Source organism: Hemitrygon akajei, chromosome 24 (genome assembly GCF_048418815.1).
Source record: "Hemitrygon akajei chromosome 24, sHemAka1.3, whole genome shotgun sequence".
Taxonomy (NCBI): Eukaryota; Metazoa; Chordata; class Chondrichthyes; order Myliobatiformes; family Dasyatidae; genus Hemitrygon; species Hemitrygon akajei.
The window spans coordinates 7,559,328-7,580,038 of record NC_133147.1 but is presented as its reverse complement, the minus strand read 5'-3'; the positions used below and the strand labels follow the sequence as shown (position 1 = coordinate 7,580,038).

Sequence of the window (20,711 nt, the reverse complement as noted above, 5' to 3'; positions counted from 1 at the left end):
AGAACAGTGCGGAAAGATCAGGTGCTGTTTTCTCCCGGTAGGGATTAGTTTTTAGTTCCAAGTGCTCCTGTCATGTTTTGTCACCCTGTAACCTTACCCTTCAATCTCTCTGAATTATGGAGGACAGCATGTGTATAAATGTCTCTCTCCAGCAGACTTCATCACGATCATCATGACTTCAGTATTTCTACTACTTTTTAATGTTTCTTAATTGTACATATGATTTTTTTTGTGTTCTATCGCTGAGCAGCAGTGAACCATCTGATTGGCCTATCAGAGTTCTCTTTGGGAACTAGTTGACTTGATCAGCATTTCTGATCTGGCTATTGTTCATGACTGCACTTAATAAAAACAATACCCTGACTAATCAAGAATCTATCAACCCCTGCCTTAAATATACCAAAGACTTGACCCCCGCAGCAGTTTGTGATAATGAATTCCACAGAAAAACATTCTTCCTCATCTCTGTTCTAAAGATATATCCTCCTCGTCTGAGTCTGCCCCTCTGACAATAGTGATCTCTAAAACACTTTAGCATTTAAGCATCATCCGATACCTCAATGGAACTTGCAATGTTTAAGCATTCCTCCATTCCTGGAATCTCTAGGAACCAGACACACAGATCTTTACATTTTACTGTTATTATCCCCGAGGACCCAGAAAACCTGAAAAAGAGAAGAAAAACACCAACAAGCTCAGTGGTAATTTTGGGAGCACAGACGATGGATTCTGCTGAACTCCTGAAACTGTCAGAATTAGCATCAAACTTCTGAATTTGAATCACAGCACACAACTTTACCTGGATATTTAGTTTTCATAAGGAAAAGCCTGTCTATTTCTGGCAACATTCAAAGCTCTGAAACTATTGATGGATTATAAAGTCAGCTCAGGCTTGTTCCCCCTCCTCGCCCTCCTGAATTCAACGGGAATGTCACAGGGACACAGTTGGGTCTCAGGCGATCACCTAGGTTCATGCAGTTCTGAAGCTGCGATAGGTTTTCAGGAATTGGCAGAGAGCTGAGCACTTATTAGTGAGGTCTGGCTGTAGAAGGTGGTAACCGTATCAGGACCTGAGACTTGATCTTCTCTCAAGGAATGCTCGTCTCTCTGATGGAGAATCCCCCAGAGAGGGGGCCTGGAGAAGCCAATCAGAAGTCTGTAAAATTGGAACAACGAGTTGCTGGTCTCCCGCTCTCGTTTCAGGAGCAACCTCTCTCTCCCTCGATGGAGGGCTGGGGGGGGGGGGGGGTCGGTGCTCTGCTGCTGCTTGTGTGATGGGAGGGGGGCCCTTCGCAGTTCTGATGTTTCTATCTTATATTCTACTAGGTTTCTTGTTTCATGGACGTCTGTGAAGAGTAAGAATTTCAGGCTGTATACTGTATACATTCTCTGATATTAAACTGAAGCATTTGATAGCAGCAGATAGGAGGACTGAATGGCCTGTTTCTGTTACAACCCCCTTCACAGTCACATCACAGCAAACGACAAACAAACAAACAAAGCATTGCTGTGCTAGCACAGACAGAGGCAGCCCTTAAAACGATCTGTGCAGAAATGACGGCAAGCTGGACCGTTGAGGCTTTGGCCCAATGGGCACCAAGCTGAAGCCTCTGGTAACCGTGGCAAGGAACTGTTGGCTGTGCTCGAGAAGGCGCAGAGCACGAGGCTTGTTTGGAGCACAAAGAAAGCAGCGGGCAGCAATGAAATACCAGACCTGTCCCCGTATGGTTCATTCACACACTGGATGGTTTGGTATCCACTCAGGTTCTGAACACTGGTTGAAAAAGAGAGGAGAGAGAAGGCACAAGAGAAGCATTTGTTAAATGCCCTGGATTCAGGTCACCCCACCAACACTAGTCATGTTACATCTGAAAACAGGAATGATTTTTGTGGGTTAAATACAATTTGTTATTTAAAAAATTAGATGTCAGAAACACAGAATTTAATTTTCAGAAATAGGCAGAGAGGAAGCATTAGAAAGTGTGAGTTCGGGAACACCAAGGCAGCTTCATTCTTCAGACCTGGAATCAGACAAATGTTGATGCTAAGCTGCCAAGAAGGTCTCAGGGTGTCTGGGAGCCCCAGGGAAGGGTCAGACCTGGGTCAGCTGATACCAAGCCTCCATCAGCACCTACTCCCCACCACCATTTGGCCCCCTCTCCACACTGACTGCCCAGTGACTGGGGCCAGGACCCCTACCCATCAGATAGGGAGACAGGAAGTCTGAGATGAGGAAGTCTGACTCTGTGATAGTCAATGTTACGCATTCAGTAGCACTGAGGAGCTGTGAAAGAAAAAATCACAAATATTGTTAAAACTTCTTCAAAACTTACAGTTAAACCCCTAAAACCCACACACAGAGAAAAAATGCATTTGAAAGGGAAGGACCTACTTAGATAATTAAAAATATCTGCTTTCCTTATCTTGATTCTGAAATTACCAGTCCACAGACCAGGCTGTCTCCGTGTTTCCATATTTCTATCTCCTTGTCTGTCTCCTCATCAACCCGTCTCCCTGAATCCCCATCTCTGTCTGTCTATCTGCCTGTCTTTTTATTTATCTGTCTATTGTCTATCTGTCTATTTTCTATCTATATATTTGTCTATTTATGTGACAATACAGTGCCAAATTGGGTCTTCCGGCCCAACAAGCCACACTGACCAGCACCCTACCTATTTAACCCAAGCCTAATCACTGGACAATATTATATTGACCAATTAACCTACTAACCAGTACGTTTTTGGACTGTGGGAGGAAACCAGAGCACCTGGAGGAAATCTGCGCATTCCATGGGGAGAACATACAGACTCCTTACAGAGGAAGCTGGGATTGAACTCTGAACTCAGATGCTTCGAGCTGTAATAGCTTCAAACTGAGCTCTCACTGGTGTTCTAACAGCCTGCTGACGGCATGAAAAGGCATCAAAAGGCCAACTTGCAGGTTGAGTCAGTGGTATGGAAAGTAAATACAAAGTTAGCATTCATTTCGAAAGGACTAGAACATAAAAACAAGGATGTAATGCTGTGGCTTTCTAAGGCATTAGTCAGACCACATTTGAAGCATTGTGAGCAATTTTGGGCTCCTTATCTGAGAAAGCAGCCAAACAGCATGGTCAAACAGCATTTCCTTTTAGAGACACAGCATGGTAACAGTCCATTCTGGCTCAACGAGCCTGTGCTACCCCATTCTCGGGAGTCTGGAGTGCAATTCTGGAGCCATTCTGTAGGAGTCTCTGTACACCCTCCCTGTGGAATGCTGGGGTACCCCCAGATTGTCTGTTTCCTCCCACGGTCCAGTGGGTAGGTTAATTGGTCATTGTAAATTGTCCCATGATTAGGTTAGGTTGAACTGGCTTTGTAGGGTTGCTGGGCATCGCGGCTCAAAGGTTGGAAGGGCCTACTCCACGCTGTATTGCTGAATAATATTACACCCATCTGACTAATCAACTTGCTGGCCCATATGTCTTTGGACCGTAGGAGGAAACCGGAGCACCCGGAGGAAACCCGCACAGTCACGGGGAGAAAATACAAACTCTTTACAGGCAGTGGCAGGAATTGAACCTGGGCCGCTGGTACTGTAAAAACATTATCCCAACTGCTATGCTGCTGTGTTGCCTCTTTCTTAGATAAGGAGCCCAAAACTACTCACAATAATCCAAATGTGGTCTGACCAGTGCCTTAGAAAGCCACAGCATTACATCCTTGCTTTTATGTTCTAGTCCTCTCGAAATGAATGCAAATATCACATTTACTTTCCTTACTATTGACTCAACCTGCAGGTTAACCTTTAGAGCAAGGGTTCCCGAACTTTTTTATGGCATGGACCCTTACTGTTAACTGATGGGTCCATGGTTTAGAGAATCCTGCTGTGCCCTCTAGTCCTAGACTACCCCACTATTGGAAACATCCTCTCCACATCCACTCCGTCTTGACCTTTCAATATTCGATAGGTTTCAATGATACCCCTCCTCATTTTTCTAAACTCCAGTGAGTAGAGGCCCAGAGCCATCAAACACTCCTCATACATGAATCCTTTCATTCCCAGAATCATTCTTGCAAGCATCCTCTGTGTCCAATGACAGCACACCTTTCTTAGATAAAGGGCCCAAAACTGCTTATAATACTCCAAGTATTATCTGACCAATTCCTCAATTTGCTGCCCATTTAGAAAATAGTCTAGACCTTTGTTACTTCTACCAAAGTGTATGGCCATGCACATCCCAACAAAATTAAAATGAGAAATGTACTGAGAATCTATGAGAAAAGACTAGTGCCAGCAAACGTGGGAACCCAAGGATGTACTACAGTGGAAATCCCCAATCTGTTTAATGCGATGGACTCCTTCCATTTCCCAAGAGGTCCATAGACCCCAGGTTGGGAACCCCTGTACTAGAGGCACTTAAATGCGAAATGGCCAGTAACCATTAAAGACAAGGTAAACTTTGAAAAGCAGGTAAACCTGTATTAATTTTCTCCAAAGTTCAGTTTTATAGTTAATTATTGAAGGGATTCAATACTTAAACAATATTGTACCTTGCACTAGTGTGCGCGGGCAATGGCCAAATAACCTTGACACCCTCACTAATCAAGAACCTATTAACGTCTGCTTTAAATATACCAAAAGAACACAGGACACCACAGTATAGTGCAGATCTTTTAACCAACTCTAGGATTGATCTAACCCTTCCCTTCAACAGAGCCCTCCATTATCCATGTGTCTGTCTCAGAGTCTCTTAAACACCCCTAATGATCTGCCTTAACACCATCCCTGGCCGTACGTTCCACGTACCTATCACTCTCTGTATGATCTAAAATGCTAAGCTTCCCTCTCCACAGAAGCTCCCTGACCTGCTGAGTGTTTCCAGCACATCCAGTTCTCATTTTTAGATCATCATCCCTTTGCCGTTTGTGAGAGCTTGTTACACGGAAGCTGTCCGCCATGTTTTCTACACTCGCCATGTTGGCTGTCGGACATTTTGAATACAGTGGTGGGTGCTTTGGAAATGCAGGTCACCAGATTGTTTAAACACAGTGCTCACACAGCCTGTTGTGGGTTTGACTTTAACAGGAAGTGGTCACTGCTTCTGAGCAAGCGGCCCACAGATCTCCCCGGTCTCACAGATACTTCGCCCTTCGATTTTAATCATCAGTTTGCAGGGGCTTTGCACGTGATTTGGAACAGATGAAAGACAAGCTGTTCTACTTTTGAAAGTAAACGGTTATCAAGAACCCCGCTCCACTTTTGACACGTTCCGTGTTTCTGTGGAGCCTCAGCTTGGGACATTGTTAACATTGTCATAAGGCAGTTAGCTCGATGGGCATTATCAACCTACCAGTGAAACTGGTTAGATCTACAAATTTACCGATTTATTTAATGACAGCCTCAAAGCCCAGAAGTGGGTAACCATTCTCCCTTTCTCCCATGATCCACTCTCATCTCCGATCAGATTCCTTTTCCACCTATCACCTCCCAGTTTCCTACTTCAGCCCCATCCCCCCGCCACGTGCTCTCATCTAGAGTCATAGAAAGTACAGCACAAAAACCATGCCCTTCGGCCCACCTAGTCCATGCTGAACCATTTAAACTGCCAACTCCCATTGACCTACACCGGGACCATAGCCCTCCATTCCCCTACCATCCACGTACTTATTTAAAATTCTCTTAAATGTTGAAATCAAGCTCACATCCACCACTTACACTGGCAGCTCGTTTTGCACTCTCCTCACCCTCTGAGTGAAGAAGTTTCCCCTCATGTTCCCCTTAAACTTTTCACCTTTCACCCTTAACCCAGGAACTCTAATTGTAGTCCCACCCAACTTCAGTGGAAAAAGCCTATATGCATTTACCATATCTATATCCTACATAATTTTGTATACCTCTATCAAGTCTTCATCAATCTTCTACAGTTCTAAGGAATAAAGTCCTAACCTATTCAATCTTTCCTTATAACTCATCTCCTCCAGAGATTTACATGTATATGCTTGTAAGTTTTCTCTGTATTCTTTCAACCTTATCTACATCTTTCCTGTAGGCAGGTGATCAAAACTGCACACAATACTCCAAATTAGACCTCACCAATGTCTTATACTTCAACATAACATCCATCTCCTCTACTCAATACATAGATTTATGAAGGCCAATGTGCCAAAAGCTTCCTTTACAACCTTATCTACCTGTGAGGCCACTTTCAATGAATTATGGATCTGTATTCCCAGATCCCTTTGTTCTACCACACACCTCAGTGCCCTACTGTTCACTGTGTAAGACCTACCCTGGCTCGTCCTACTGAAGTGCAAAACCTCACACTTGTCTGCATTAAATTCCATCTGCCATTTTTTAGCCTATTTTTCCATATCTCTCTGCAAGCCACGATATATCCAGATCGTTGAAATAGATAACAGATGACAACAAACCAGCACCAGTCCCTGAGGTGCACCACTGGTCACAGGGCTCCAGTCACAGGCAACCCTCTACTACCACTCTCCGGCTTCTCCCACAAAGCCAATGTCTAATCCAATTGACTACCTCATCCTGAATGCCGAGCAAATGAACCTTCTTGACCAACCTCCCATGTGGGATCTAGTCATCCACTGCCTTGCCTTCATCCACTTTCCTGGTAACTTCCTTGAAAAACTCTATAGGATTGGTTAGACATGACCCACCACGCACAAAGCCACATTGACAATCCTGAATCAGTCCAACTCTATCCAAATACTTACATATCCAGTCCTTTAGAATACCTTCCAATAACTTCACCACCACTGATGCCAGACTCACTGGCCCATAATTTCCTGGTTTATGTTTAGATACTTTCTTAAACAGCGGAACAACACTGGCTATGCTCTAATCCTCTGGTACCTCTCCTGTCACTAAGGATGATTTAAGGATTACCTATCACTTTCTAGCTTGTCCGCCTTCCAGTCTCCCCACCTTCTTCCCTGCCCTGAAGAAGGGTTTTGGCCTGAAACGTTATCTGTTTATTCCTCTCCATAGATGCTGCCTGACCTGCTGAGTTCCTTTAGCATTTTGTGTGTGTTACTCTGGATTTCCAGTTTCTGTGGAATCTCTTGTGCTTAATGTTTCAACAATTTCCACCCCCATTTCAAAGAGGGGTCTCTGGTAAAATGTTACTCATCAATGTTTGCACAGTTTATATCTCTAGTGCTTTCCATTTCCTGTGCCTTCATGTTGGGGGATGGTTTGGTCTTGGGACCTCCCTCTTTAAGCCTGTCCATCAGCTAGTCCGGGGCTCGATTCTGAAAACTGAATCTCAAAGGTTGTTCGGAAGTCTGGAAGTCAAAGTCGATGGCCAAAGCCTGGAAGCTGGAGGCCTGTCCTGGAATTTGAGAACCTTCCCAGAGGTTGGAGGCTGCAGACCTGTTCTGGAGTTGGAGAACTAAGCTGGAGACTAGATGCCTCTCCTGGAGGCTAGAGGCTTGAGGCCCCATCCTGGAGGCTGGAGACTAGATGCCTCTCCTGGAGGCTGGAGGCTTGAGGCCCCGTCCTGGAGGCTGGAGGCTTGAGACCCGTCCTGGAGTTGGAGAACTGTCTGTGTCTGTGGGTAGGAGGGTAGGAGGGAGGAAAGGGCTGTTTACTGTTGTTATTTTAATGCTTGTTTTGTTCCATGTTATTCTGCCCAGCATTGCAGGGTATGATAAGTTGGGTCTGGAATGAGTGGTGAGAGTTGCGGGCTGCCACCAGCACAGCCTTGGGTGTTTTGGTTGTTGACACAAACAACACACTTTGCTGTATGTTTCAATGTAAATAAATCCAGATACGAATCCAACTCTCCATCACCCCTCAGCTGCTCTTTGACGCCTACCCTTTGACCAGGCTGTTGACCCCTGACCCTGATACTGCCCAGCCTTGGTGTGAAGCAGCTTGAGGTGTTTTGGCACATTACAGACCCTTTGTTGCATTTGAAACAGACTACTGTAGCGAAGAAAGAGCGCCAATGTACTGTGAGATCCCCTCGGGGATTCGTTACACAAAGGTTCCAAGTGTTATCTTCCCTGTTTTTACGATGACAGTTTGAGATGATTAGCAAGCCTGCTCCTCTTGCTGGGCCAATATACCATAAAACCATTCACCTTCAGGCAAACTTTTCAAGTTGAATACTTGGGGGAAATTGCATGATGTTTGTGGTTAGAACACTGAAAGGGAGAAGGATTGCATCACATTCGCTCTGTATTTTAACGGTACATCTGATAGCATACAAGTAGATTTCTCCGTTCCCTAAAGGACATCTTGTGGTCTTCTGAAACAGGAAACACCAAATTCACTGCAAAGTACAGGCACAGTCAATATAAGAAGCTGAAGAAGGTTGTAAATCTAGTCAGCTCCATCTTGGGTACTAGCCTACAAAGTACCCAGGACGTCTTCAAGGAGCGGTGTCTCAGAAAGGCAGCGTCCATTATTAAGGACCCCCAGCACCCAGGGCATGTCATTTTCTTTTTTTTTTAAATTAGTTTTTTTATACATTTTCTACATCGCTACAGATAGGACATGCCCTTTTCTCACTGTTACCATCAGGTAGGAGGTACAGAAGCCTGAAGGCATGCACTCAACGATTCAGGAACAGCTTCTTCCCATCTGCCAACCGATTCCTAAATGGACACTGAACACCTAGACGTATTACATTTCACTTTGCTTTCAAATTCCAGTATAGCAGCTTGTGGAGCTACTGCCCCACAGTTCCAGAGAGTCTGGTTCAATCGTGGTCACAGATGCCGTCTCTGAGGAGTTTGGATGTTCTCCGTGTGGGTTTTGACCCCATGCTCGGATTTCCTAATGGAAGTGCGGGTTAGTAGATTAATTGGCCAGAAGCATAAGAGATTCTACAGATGGTGGGAATCTTGAGCAACGCACAAAAAAATGCTGGAGGAACTCAGCAGGTCAGGCAGCATCTATAGAGGGGAATACACTTTTGACGTGTGTTGGTTGTTATTGCAAATGATACACTTCATTGTATTTTTTCCCTGTACGTGATAAATCTAAATTGGAATCCAACTCCCCACCTTCTTGGATGTGGGGATGTGGAAACCATCGAAAGGGTGCAGAGGAGATTTACAAGGATGTTGCCTGGATTGGGGAGCATGACTTATGAGAATAGGTTGAGTAAACTCGACCTTTCCTCCTTGGAGCGAAGGAGGATGAGAGGTGACCTGATAGAGGTGTATAAGATGATGAGAGGCATTGATCGTGCGGATAGTCAGAAGCTTTTTCCCAGGGCTGAAATGGCTAGTGCGAGAGGACACAGTTTTAAGGTGCTTGGAAGCAGGTACAGAGAAGATGTCAGAGGTAAAAAAAAATTTTTAAACACAGAGAGTGGTGAGTGCGTGGAATGGGCTGCCAGAGATGGTGGTGGAGGCGGGTACGATAGGGTCTTTTAAAGGGCAGGTACATGGAGCGCAGAGGGCAATGGGTAACCCTAGGTAATTTCTAAGGTAAGAACACGTTCGGCACAGCTTTGTGGGCTGAAGGCCTGTATTGAGCTGTAGGTTTTCTATGTTTTTATGTTTCTTAAAGTTTGCTCTTTGACACCTACCGCTTGACCAGACTGTTGGTCCCATTTAAAACTTGTATCTCTGATTTTTTCTAGTTCTGTAAAAGTTCTAACTGAAATTGCAACTTTGTTTACCTCCTCCCCAGATGCTCCCTGACATGCTCATCATTTTAAACACTTCCTGTTTCATTTTGCCAAGTTATCAAACCGTTTACCCGATTCAGAATCAGAATTCGTATCACCGGCATAATGTTGTGAAATTTTTGTCTTTGAGGCAGTGGTACATTGCAATACATGATAACAGCGAAAAATATGAATTACAGTAAGTTTATATATCAAATAGTTAAATTAAAATAAATAAAAATGAAAAAGTAGTGAGGTTGTTCATGGGTTCAATGTACATCCAGAAATTGGACGGCAGAGGGGAAGAAGCTGTTCCTGAATCATTGAGTGATAGATAGATAGATAGATAGATAGATACTTTATTCATCCCCATGGGGAAATTCAACTTTTTTCCAATGTCCCATACACTTGTTGTAGCAAAACTAATTACATACAATACTTAACTCAGTAAAAAATATGATATGCATCTAAATCACCATCTCAAAAAGCATTAATAATAGCTTTTAAAAAGTTCTTAAGTCCTGGCGGTAGAATTGTAAAGCCTAATGGCATTGGGGAGTATTGACCTCTTCATCCTGTCTGAGGAGCATTGCATCGATAGTAACCTGTCGCTGAAACTGCTTCTCTGTCTCTGGATGGTGCTATGTAGAGGATGTTCAGAGTTATCCATAATTGACCGTAGCCTACTCAGCGCCCTTCGCTCAGCTACCGATGTTAAACCCTCCAGTACTTTGCCCACGACAGAGCCCGCCTTCCTTACCAGCTTATTAAGACGTGAGGCGTCCCTCTTCTTAATACTTCCTCCCCAACACGCCACCACAAAGAAGAGGGCGCTCTCCACAACTGACCTATAGAACATCTTCAGCATCTCACTACAGACATTGAATGACGCCAACCTTCTTAGGAAGTACAGTCGACTCTGTGCCTTCCTGCACAAGGCATCTGTGTTGGCAGTCCAGTCTAGCTTCTCGTCTAACTGTACTCCCAGATACTTGTAGGTCTTAACCTGCTCCACACATTCTCCATTAATGATCACTGGCTCCATATGAGGCCTAGATCTCCTAAAGTCCACCACCATCTCCTTGGTCTTGGTGATATTGAGACGCAGGTAGTTTGAGTTGCACCATATCACAAAGTCCTGTATCAGTTTCCTATACTCCTCCTTTAAGCCTTAAAGTGTGCCTTTAAGCTCCTGTACCGCCTTCCTGATGGTAGCAATGAGAAGAGGGCATGTCCTGGGTGATAGGGGTCCTTAATGATGGATGCTGCCTTTTTGAGGCATCGCTCCTTGAAGATGTGGTGAGACCTCTCCATGTACTGGACACACAGTTCTCCGGGATTAATGTTATCACTGTTTACGGCTTTACTAACCAAATAGCTTTGAAATTCATTTACTCCATGTTGAACTGTAACAAGATGCTGAGTTAATGCACTCTTTTAGCAATATTAAATAATGCAACTTTAAAAAACCTGGAGAGGGACGGGCTCTGCCAGGTTTCAGATGCCCAAGACACACCGTACGATGAACAATCACCAGAAAGATCGGTGCAAAAAGCTTGTTGTGACAGCGTCCCGACGACTCCACCAGGAGTTAAGGGCACACACACACGCAATTTAACTAATACTTCTTCAGTATTTGTGTTTATTTACAGGGTGCACTCTCCTGTACCTGATGGGTTCCTGCATGTTAACTATTCCAGAACTTCTCTCACAAACTCCAAACACAATCCCTTCTTCATTCTTGTATCCTGTCTTACACCAGCCAACCATCTTATCCTCAAAATTCCAAGCCCAAGTTCTCTACCAGCTCAATTTTTCCAATTTCTGTACTTTATATCAAGGCTTACCAAACATCAGTATAAAATGCTAAACAAGAGTTTCTGCCAATGCTAGAAATCTGGAGCAACACACACACGAAGTGCTGGAGGAACTCAGCAGGTCAGGCAGCATCTATGGAGGGGAATAAACAACTGCTGTTTCAATCCAAGACTCTTCAGCAGGATTCATTCCATATTAAGTGCAATTGGCCAGTGAGTGTTACGTGTGAAACTCGGAAACATGACCAATTTTGGATTTCTGGCAAAGGAAATCTTATTAAATCCAACTCATCGTTCTGATGAGTACACGGGCCTCAAGTCTCATACCACCAGGTTCAGGAACAGTTATTACCCTCAACCATCCGGCTCCTGAACCAAAAGGGGATAACCACTCAACTTCACTTGCCCCATCATTGAAATGTTCCCACAACCAATGAACTCACTTTCAAGGTCTCTTCATCTCATGTTCTCGATATTTATTGATTATATATTTATTATTATTTCTTTCTTTTTGTAGTTGTATGGTCTGTTGCCTTTTGCATACTGGTTGAATGCTCAAGGTGGTGCAGGTGATTAGACCATAAGGTCACAGGTGTAGGAGAAGATGTAGGTGAAGATTTAGGCCATTTGGCCTACCGAGTCTGCTCTGCCATTTCCTCACGGCTGATCCATTTCCCTCTCAGCTCCAATCTCCTGCCTCCTCCCCGTATCCCTTCATGCCCTGACCAATCAGGAACCTATCAACCTCTGCCTTAAAGATACCCAATAACTTGGCCTCAACAGCCGCCTGTGTCAACAAATTCCACAGATTTGCCACTCTCTGGCTAAAAAAATTCCTCCTCATTTCCATTGTAAATGGACACCCCTCTATTCTGTGGCTGTATCGTCTATCCTATTAAGGTTATTATTCTACTATAGATGTATTGAGTATGCCTGCAAGAAAATGGATCTCAGACCTGTATATGGTAACATACATGTACTTTGATAATAAATTTACTTTGAACTGTGACTGCAGAAACACACTTGTTCCAACACGTTTGTTTCACATTGGGGCATCCGTTTCTTGGAATGTGTAATCTACTTGTTGGGATTTTCCCAAGACATCGGACCACATTATGAGAAACATGTAATCTGAGGAAATATTGTCAGCTGACTGGAGAGTGAATTCTGGAGTTATGAAAGGTGGGGAACATCTGTGTTCCTTGGCAGAGTGTCAATAAGCATAGCCTGTGGGATTCTAGTTAGTGGTGGAGGAGTGGATGAACAGTGTATTGTAATTGTGAATGAATGTGGGGGGGGGGGGGGACTCACTGACTGAAGAGGTGGGAGAGGCAGCAACCCCCATCACATTAAGTTTTACTCAAACGTGTATCTGAAGGTTGTGAACCAAAAGCTCGGAAACAGGATTTGTCTGAACAGATCTCCCACAGCCAGCATGGAACTGATGGAACGAGTGGCCTACTTCTGTTCCATAGAGTTCTGTCATTCATAGAACCAAGACCACCCATCACAGACACAAGCCCCGCACTAGACCACGCCAACCATAAAACATAGAACATGGAACAGTACAGCACAGGAACAGGCCATTCAGCCCACAACATTGTGCTGAACCAATTAAAATAATAATCAAATGGCCAACTAAACTAATCCCCTCTGCCTGCACAAAGTCCATTTTCCTCACAATCATGTGCCTGTCCAAACATCTCTTAGAAATCCCTGATCTAACTGCCTCTGCCACAGCCCCAGGCAGCGTATTCCAGGCACCCTCCTCTCTGTGTAAAAAACTTGCCCCTCAGATCTCCTCTGAAATTACCCCCTCTCGCTTTGATATTAGACACTTCAGCCCTGCGGAACAGATACTCCCCGTCTCCTCTATGCCTCTCATAATCTTATAAACCTCTATCAGATCTCCCCTCAGCCTCTGCCGCTCCAGAGAAAACATCCCACGTTTATCCAGCCCCTCATTATAGCACATGTCCCCCAAACCAGACAGCATCCTGTATTAAATCCCATTTTATTCTCAATGGGCTGAATGGCCTGATATGTCATATTGTCTTATGTTCCTATCAATGCCCCTCCAGAATCTACCCCTCACTTACCTATATGGTGCACATACAGTGGCCAATTAACCGACCAACCTCCCCAACTTTAGGATATGGGAGAATGTGGAGAACGCGTGGGGAATTGGCGTGCTTGTGGGAGGAACCTGCAAACTCCACATTAACAGCAACAGAGGTCAGGATCAATCCAGGTAGCTGGAGCTGCAAGGCAGCAGGACTAGTCACTGCACCACTCTCCTCCAAGGCTCAGACACTCTGGTGTTGAGAAAAGAGCTGGACTTCTGAAGATGGACAAGTCCCTGGACCATCAGGCTCTGGAACGGGTGGGGATAACTTCACACACCTTCACTCACCCCTCAATCTACAAGCTCACTTTCCTGGACTTCATTTCATGTTCTAGATATTTATTTCCTATTATTTATCTTTTTGTATTTGCACAGTTGATTGTACTTTGCATACTCTTGAATACTCAAGTCAGTGTGGTCTTCCATTGATTCTGATATGGTTATTATGTTGATTTATTGAGTGTGCTCACAAACATAAATCTCGGGGGTTGTATATGGAGAGGTGCATGGTAATAAATTTGCTTTGAACTTTGATCCGTGCGGTTCAGATTCACAAGTATAAACTTTTCCTGTGATTAGTGTCACCTTCTGGATTCCAAGGACAACTTCGGACTCGCTTCCAACTCTGGACATCTCTACAGGCGACATTTCTATGATATTAATTCCCCGAGATATTTGCAAATGCCACATGCGCTTCTTTAGAGAAAAAGCTAATATTTGAAGAAACCAGGAAGACAGTAATGATGCATTTCCTCTCCGAGAAAATGTCAGATAACACCAGCGATGTTTCCTGATCTCATAACTAGTTTAAACTTGCCGCTGTCATTCCTACAATTTCACTTTGAATTTAGATTTATTTTCTCGGTGGTTTATTAAAGGGGATCCTGTTAAGCCTGAAAAGTCTCTGAAACAGCAGCATGCCAGCTATTTCCTAACATTACCGTCACTTGTAAGTTTCGATGAACTGACCTCTTTTCGATCGCATCGATGTTCCTGATGAGAAGCCAGAGCTCTTCGGTGGCACCAGCCCGGGACGAGAGCAGCAGGTGATGGCTGGTAACACACAGGGTGCCCTTCACCGGCTGCAGGAAGGGCCGGGACAGGACCACACCGTCTACTTTCGAAGTCTTGATCCATTCAGCGAGCTCCATTCGCGACCCCGCGCAGCCGCCGGACGAACGCAAGGCTTTTGCAAACGCAACGTAATAATGAGCGGCGGGGAGGGACCTAACTTGGCCGAGTGGCCAGAAAGCGAGTGGACCTCGGACCTCGCCGGCGCCGCTGGGGTATCAGCGTCGGGGCAGCGGCGAAAGAGGACGCGGCTACACCGGGCGAGAGTGCACACTACCGCCTCAAAGTTTATTCAGTGGAGAGAGAGAGCGCTGCAGAACTCAGCGAGCCGGGCAGCATCTGCGAAGAGAGATGGATGGGCGACAGTTCGGGCTAAAAACTCGTCCCTTCTGTCCTCTTCCTTGCTAGTCCCGACGAGGGGTCTCAGTTCGAAATGTCGACTGTCTATTCTCCTCCACAGATGCTGCCTGGCCCACGAGATCATAAAACATAGATTTTACAACACAGTAGGGATCCTTCGGCCTAAAATATTGCGCTAACCCTTTAACCTACTCGAAAATCAATCTAACCCTTCCCTCCTAGTAACCCACAATCTTTCTACAATCCACGTGCCTAGCTAAGAGTTTGTTAAATGTCCCTAATGTATCTGCCTTTACCACTACCCTGGCAGCGTAGTCCACATACCCACCACTTTCTGTAAAAGGCTTACCTCTGACATCCTTAAACTTTCCTCCAATCACCTTAAAATTATGCCCCCCCCCCCATTAAGCATTTCTGCCCTGGGAAAAAGTCTCCGGTTATCCATTTGATCTAAGACTCTTATCACCCTGTACGCCTCTATCAAGTCACCTCTCACCCTCCTTCCTCCAAAGAGAAAAGACCGAGCTCACTCAACCTTTCCTCATAAGCCACGCTCTCTAATCCAGGAAGCACCCTGGTAAACCTCCTCTGCCCCCTCTCTAAAGTTTCCTGATCCTGATGAAGTGACCAGAACTGAACATGATGTTCCAAGTGTGGTCGGACTTGTCCTGTTGGCTTGATCCTCCAACACTTCCAGTGTGTTGCTTTAGATTTCCAACGTCTGTAGAATCTCTTGTGCCTGCCCAGAAGTTCATTAACTTCAGACACCGGATTCAACAATTGGAATCTGGAGCAACAGTCAATCTGCAGGAGAAACTCAGCAAGTTGAGAGAGTGAAGGGACGGTGGAGCAGCTGTCGACATACTGGGCCGTGACACTGTCGGGACTGAGAAGGGAGAAAGACCCTCTATTCTCTGGAGATGCGATTTGAACATCGATTTCACTAACCCGGTAATTTCTCCCCCTTCCCCTTCTCTCTTGTTACATTCCCCATTGTACCTGTTTCTCACTCTCCTCACCTACCCATCACCTCCCTCTGGTGCCCCTCCTCCTTCCTTTTCTCCCATGGTCCACTCTCCTCTCCTATCAGATTCCTTCTTCAGCCCTTTATTTTTCCACCTGTCATCTCCCAGCTTCTTACTTCATCCTCCCTCCCCTACCCCTCCCATCTTCCCCCTCACCTGCTATCACCCATCACCTGCCAGATTGTCCTCCTTCCCCACCTTATTATTCTGGCATCTTCCCTCTTCCATTTCAGTCCTGATGAAGGGTCTCGGCCAAAACATCGACTGCTTATTCCTCTCCATAGGTGCTGCCTGACCTGTTGAGCTCCCCCAGCATTTTGTGTGTGTTACTCAGGGACCAAATACCTCTTTGTTGTGGGCATGGAGAGAAGCCAAAGTGACTTTGCAATATTTCGGAGTAAGTTGAGGTTGTAGAGGTGGCTGGAAATAGTACAAGCACCTAGAACTGAGTTCTCAGTCCGGCAAAGGTCTAACTCGAAGTTATTATATAGAGTCACAGTGTACTACAGCACAGAAACAGGCCATTCAGCCCATCTAGTCTATGCATTAGGATTAGAACATAGACATCTACAACACATTACTGGTCCTTCAGCCCACAATGTTGTGTGACCATGTAACCTACTCCAGAAACTGCCTTGAATTACCCTACTACATAGCCCTCTATTTTTCTAAGCTCCACGTACCTATATAAGTGTCTTTCAAAAGACCCTGTTGTATCTGCTTCCACTGCCACCACCAGCAGTACATTCCACTCTCTGAGTGAAAAACTGACATCACCCTTGAACATACTTCCAAGCACCACAAAACTATGTCCCCTCGTTTTCACCATTTCAGCCCTGGGAAAAAGCCTCTGGCTATCCACACGACCAGTGCCTCATTTATTGTTTGTTCTAGTCCCTTTCACCTGCACCGGGACCAAACCCCTCCCATCCATGTACTTATCCAAACTTCTCTTGAACGTTGCAAGGGAACCCACACCCACCACTTCTCGTTCCACATGAACACCACCCTCTGAGTCACACTTTTGGAACCAAATCCAAGAAAGGATGTGCTGGAATGGGGACAGTGACAACTGTTTGATGTCTCTGGGCCATCTGTACTCACTGGAGTTTAAGTTCAAAGTAAAATTTATTAGTCCCATGAGACCATGGATTTGCGCTTTGGGAGACCGGCAGTTGCCCAAGCTGCAGGCCTTCCCCTCTCCACGCCACCGATGTTGTCCAAGGGAAGGGCACTAGGACCCATGCAGCTTGGTACCGGTGTCGTCACAGAGCAATGTGTTGTTAAGTGTCTTGTTCAAGGACACAACACGCTGCCTCAGCTGAGGCTTGAACCAGTGACCTTCAGATCACTAGACCGATGCCGCGCCAACACAAATATCAGAGTACATACATGTCATCACATACAACCCTGAGATTCTTTATCTGCAGGCATACTCAGCAAATCTATAGAACAATAACTATAAACATCAGGAACTGCAAACCGTAAGCAAACTGTGCAAATGCAGATATAAATAAATAGCAATAAATAACGAGCATGAAATAACAAAATAACAGTCTTTAAATGAATGTAGTTATCCTCTTTCATTCAAGAGCCTGATGGTTGAGGGGTAGTAACTGTTCTTGAACCTGATGGTGCGAGTCCTGTGTCTTTGACAGGACTCAGGACTCCGGTCTAGGTTTTACAGTAGAAGAATGGGAATGGGAATCTCATTGAAACCTATCGAATATTGAAAGGCCTAGATAAAATGGATGTGGAGAGGATGTTTCCTATAGAGGGTGGGTCTATTACCAGGGATAGAAGAACAACCATTTAGAACAGAGATGAGGAGGAATTTCGGTAGCCAGAGGGTGGTGAATCTGTGGAATTTGTTGCCACAGACAGCTGTGGAGGCCAAGTCATGGAATATAATTAAAACGAAGGTTGGAAGGTTCTTGATTAATAAGGGTGTAAAAGGTAATGGTTAGAAGGCAGAGTTTGAGGTTGAGAGGGATAATAAATCAGCCATGATGGAGCAGACTTAATAGGCCTATGTCTTACACCCAGGGTGTTGGTTTTGTGAAATCGTTATGGTCCTGCTCTGAATTGAAGCTACACGAGCCAGTGGCTGCTGGACACACAGTGGCCACTCTGAGCACACTTGGTCAGGGAAGAGGCATGGGAAGCCCTGCCTGAGTAACGGCGGGAACAGACGAGGTCTCTACTCTGGTGCTCTGAGTCTGTCTGCTCCTCGTGGGCACAGTCCGGTACAAAGTCTTCACTGGCTGACCTGAACATTTTATTGTCAATGTCTACAGAGAGTCACCTGGTTCCCAAATCTCCTGAGGTGAGAGGTTAGCTACTACCCGTAACCCCATTGGCGTTTAGGGCAGCATTGAAGGTCCTCCATCTCTGTCTGTCCATACCATCAGATATAGAAAGATTCTTCATTGCTGTTTCTGTAACAATTTTGTTTAACCAGTCAGGGTTGTTAGCCTTGAGCTGAACCCCTGAACCTGGAGGACCAGTGGACCACTCTTAGTCTGACCTCTACCCCTTGACCTGTTTGGTATGGGTGGCCCCACCAACAGCCAAAGCATGAAGCCCTGACTCCAGCCAACACAGCTCTCTGGGTCATTGAGGCACGCAAGCCTCCAAACCTACAAAGTTGTGGTCCTCTTGGAGCTAGGGTGAGAGGAGAAAGATTTAAAAGGGGCCTGATGGGTAAACTCTTCCACCCAGAGGGTGTTGAACATATAGAACAAGCTGCCAAGTTCAAAGTAAACTTATTACCGAAGTATATGTACAGTATGTCACCATATACAACCCTGAGATTCATTTTCCTGTGGGCATACTCAGCAAATCTATAGAATAGTAACTATAACAGGATCAGTGAAAGATCAACCAGAGTGCAGAAGACAACAAACTGTGCAAATGCAATTATAAATAAATAGCAATAAATAATGAGAACATGAAATAGAGCCCGTAAAAGTGAACTCATTGACTGTGGCCCACAGATGCTGTGAGGAGGGTATGATTACTGCATTTGGAAGGTGTTTGGACAGTGCAAGAGGAGGGATGTGGGTCAAATACAGGGAAGTGAAGCAAAGTCTGGTGGGTGCGTTGAATAATTTGGGCCACGCTCTGTAACTATGATGCAAAATTGGCTCAAAGTGGCCATACACACATTGACCAGGAGAGGGGGCTGGAGTCCAATGGAGATTCTCAGTGGGTCGAGCAGCGGCTGTGGGGGGGGTGGGGGGCGGGGAGAGAGGAATTGTCACTGCTTCAGGTCCTGTGGGACCGCTGAGGTGTGACGCTGTGATTGCAGGTGAATGGGAACCGGATCTTGAATGGGGCACGTGTAGAGCTTCTCGTGCACCACCGCAACTGCGACGGGACTGTGTTCTGCTTCTGTGCGCCGTCTGGAAAGAACCTCGTGTAAACCGGACACCACCTGGAGCTTTCCGTCTCCCTGTGTAACTGCAGCCCCCCCACCCCTGCCTGCCTCACGGGTACTGGTCCACTACACGGATGGAAAAAGCCCTGAGGTGACCAAAAGCAACACACACAAAATGCTGGAGGAATTTCTGAGTGGACAATCAACCATGAACACTACCTCACTGTTTTTTTCTATCTTCTTGCACTTTTTATTTCATTTAATTTTTTATAAATATTTCTTCTTGTAATTTATAGTCTTTAAAATTATGTACTGCGAAGTCCTGCTGCTGCAAAACAACAAATTTCACGACATGTGCCAGTGATGATAAACCTGATTCTGATCCTGAGGAGCTCAGTTTTTGATTTCTAACTTATCATTATGTTCTAGAGTCTAATAGCCCTCAGTATTAAAAATGTTGACCCTGGGGGAAGAAAGATGCTGGTTGTCTCGCAACGTCTCTCATAACCTTAAGGACCTCTTTCAGGCCTGCCCTCAAAGTGCAAAGTGAATTTTATCATCAAAGTACATATATGTCACCATATACAACCGAGATTCATTTCTGGCGGGCATACTCAGCAAATCTGTAGAATAGTAACTATAACAGGATCAATGAAAGACCAACCAGAGTGCAGAAGACAACAAACTATGCAAATGCAAATATAAATAAATAGCAAACAAATAGCAAGAACATGAAATAACTAAGAGTCCCTAAAGTGAGGTCATTGGAGCAACCTCACCAATCCAACCTTGTCCAATCTCTCCTTACAGCATGTGATCTCTAATCCAGGCAACATCTTGGTGAATCTCTTCTGCAGCCTCAACATTTTTCCTGAAATAGGGCAACCAGACTAGAATGCAGTTCTCCAAATGTGGCCTAACCGGAGTTTTATAGAGCTACATCATATAACCATAACAGCACAGAAACAGGCCATCTCGGCCCTTCTAGTCCGTGCCGAACGCTTACTCTCACCTAGTCCCACCTACCTGCATTCAGCCCATAACCCTCCATTCCTTTCCTGTCCATATGCCTATCCAATTTTTTTTTAAATGACAATATCGAACCTGCCTCTACCACTTTTACTGGAAGCTCGTTCCACACAGCTACCACTCTCTGAGTAAAGAAATTCCCCTTCGTGTTACCCCTAAACTTTTGCCCCCTAACTCTCAACATGTCCTCTTGTTTGAATCTCCCCTACTCTCAATGGAAAAAGCCTATCCACGTCAACTCTATCTATCCCCCTCATAATTTTAAATACCTCTATCA

The 20,711-nt window shown here is 45.1% G+C and overlaps 1 protein-coding gene across 3 annotated transcripts in view; it reads right to left on the bottom strand.

Annotated features, from left to right (window-relative positions):
- LOC140715836 (myotubularin-related protein 9-like) overlaps window positions 1–14,928 on the bottom strand; it is a 48,465-nt gene extending 33,537 nt beyond the window's left edge. The window contains exons 1-3 of one of the 3 annotated variants that reach the window (XM_073028273.1): window positions 14,540–14,928; window positions 1,715–1,774; window positions 557–665 (exon numbers count right to left, since the gene is read on the bottom strand). In XM_073028273.1, coding sequence (XP_072884374.1) covers window positions 557–665; window positions 1,715–1,774; window positions 14,540–14,721 — 351 coding nt within the window. In that variant the 5' untranslated portion in view covers window positions 14,722–14,928. The other 2 variants (XM_073028275.1, XM_073028274.1) reach the window with 2 other exon arrangements.
- Window positions 14,929–20,711: the final 5,783 nt, after the last annotated feature.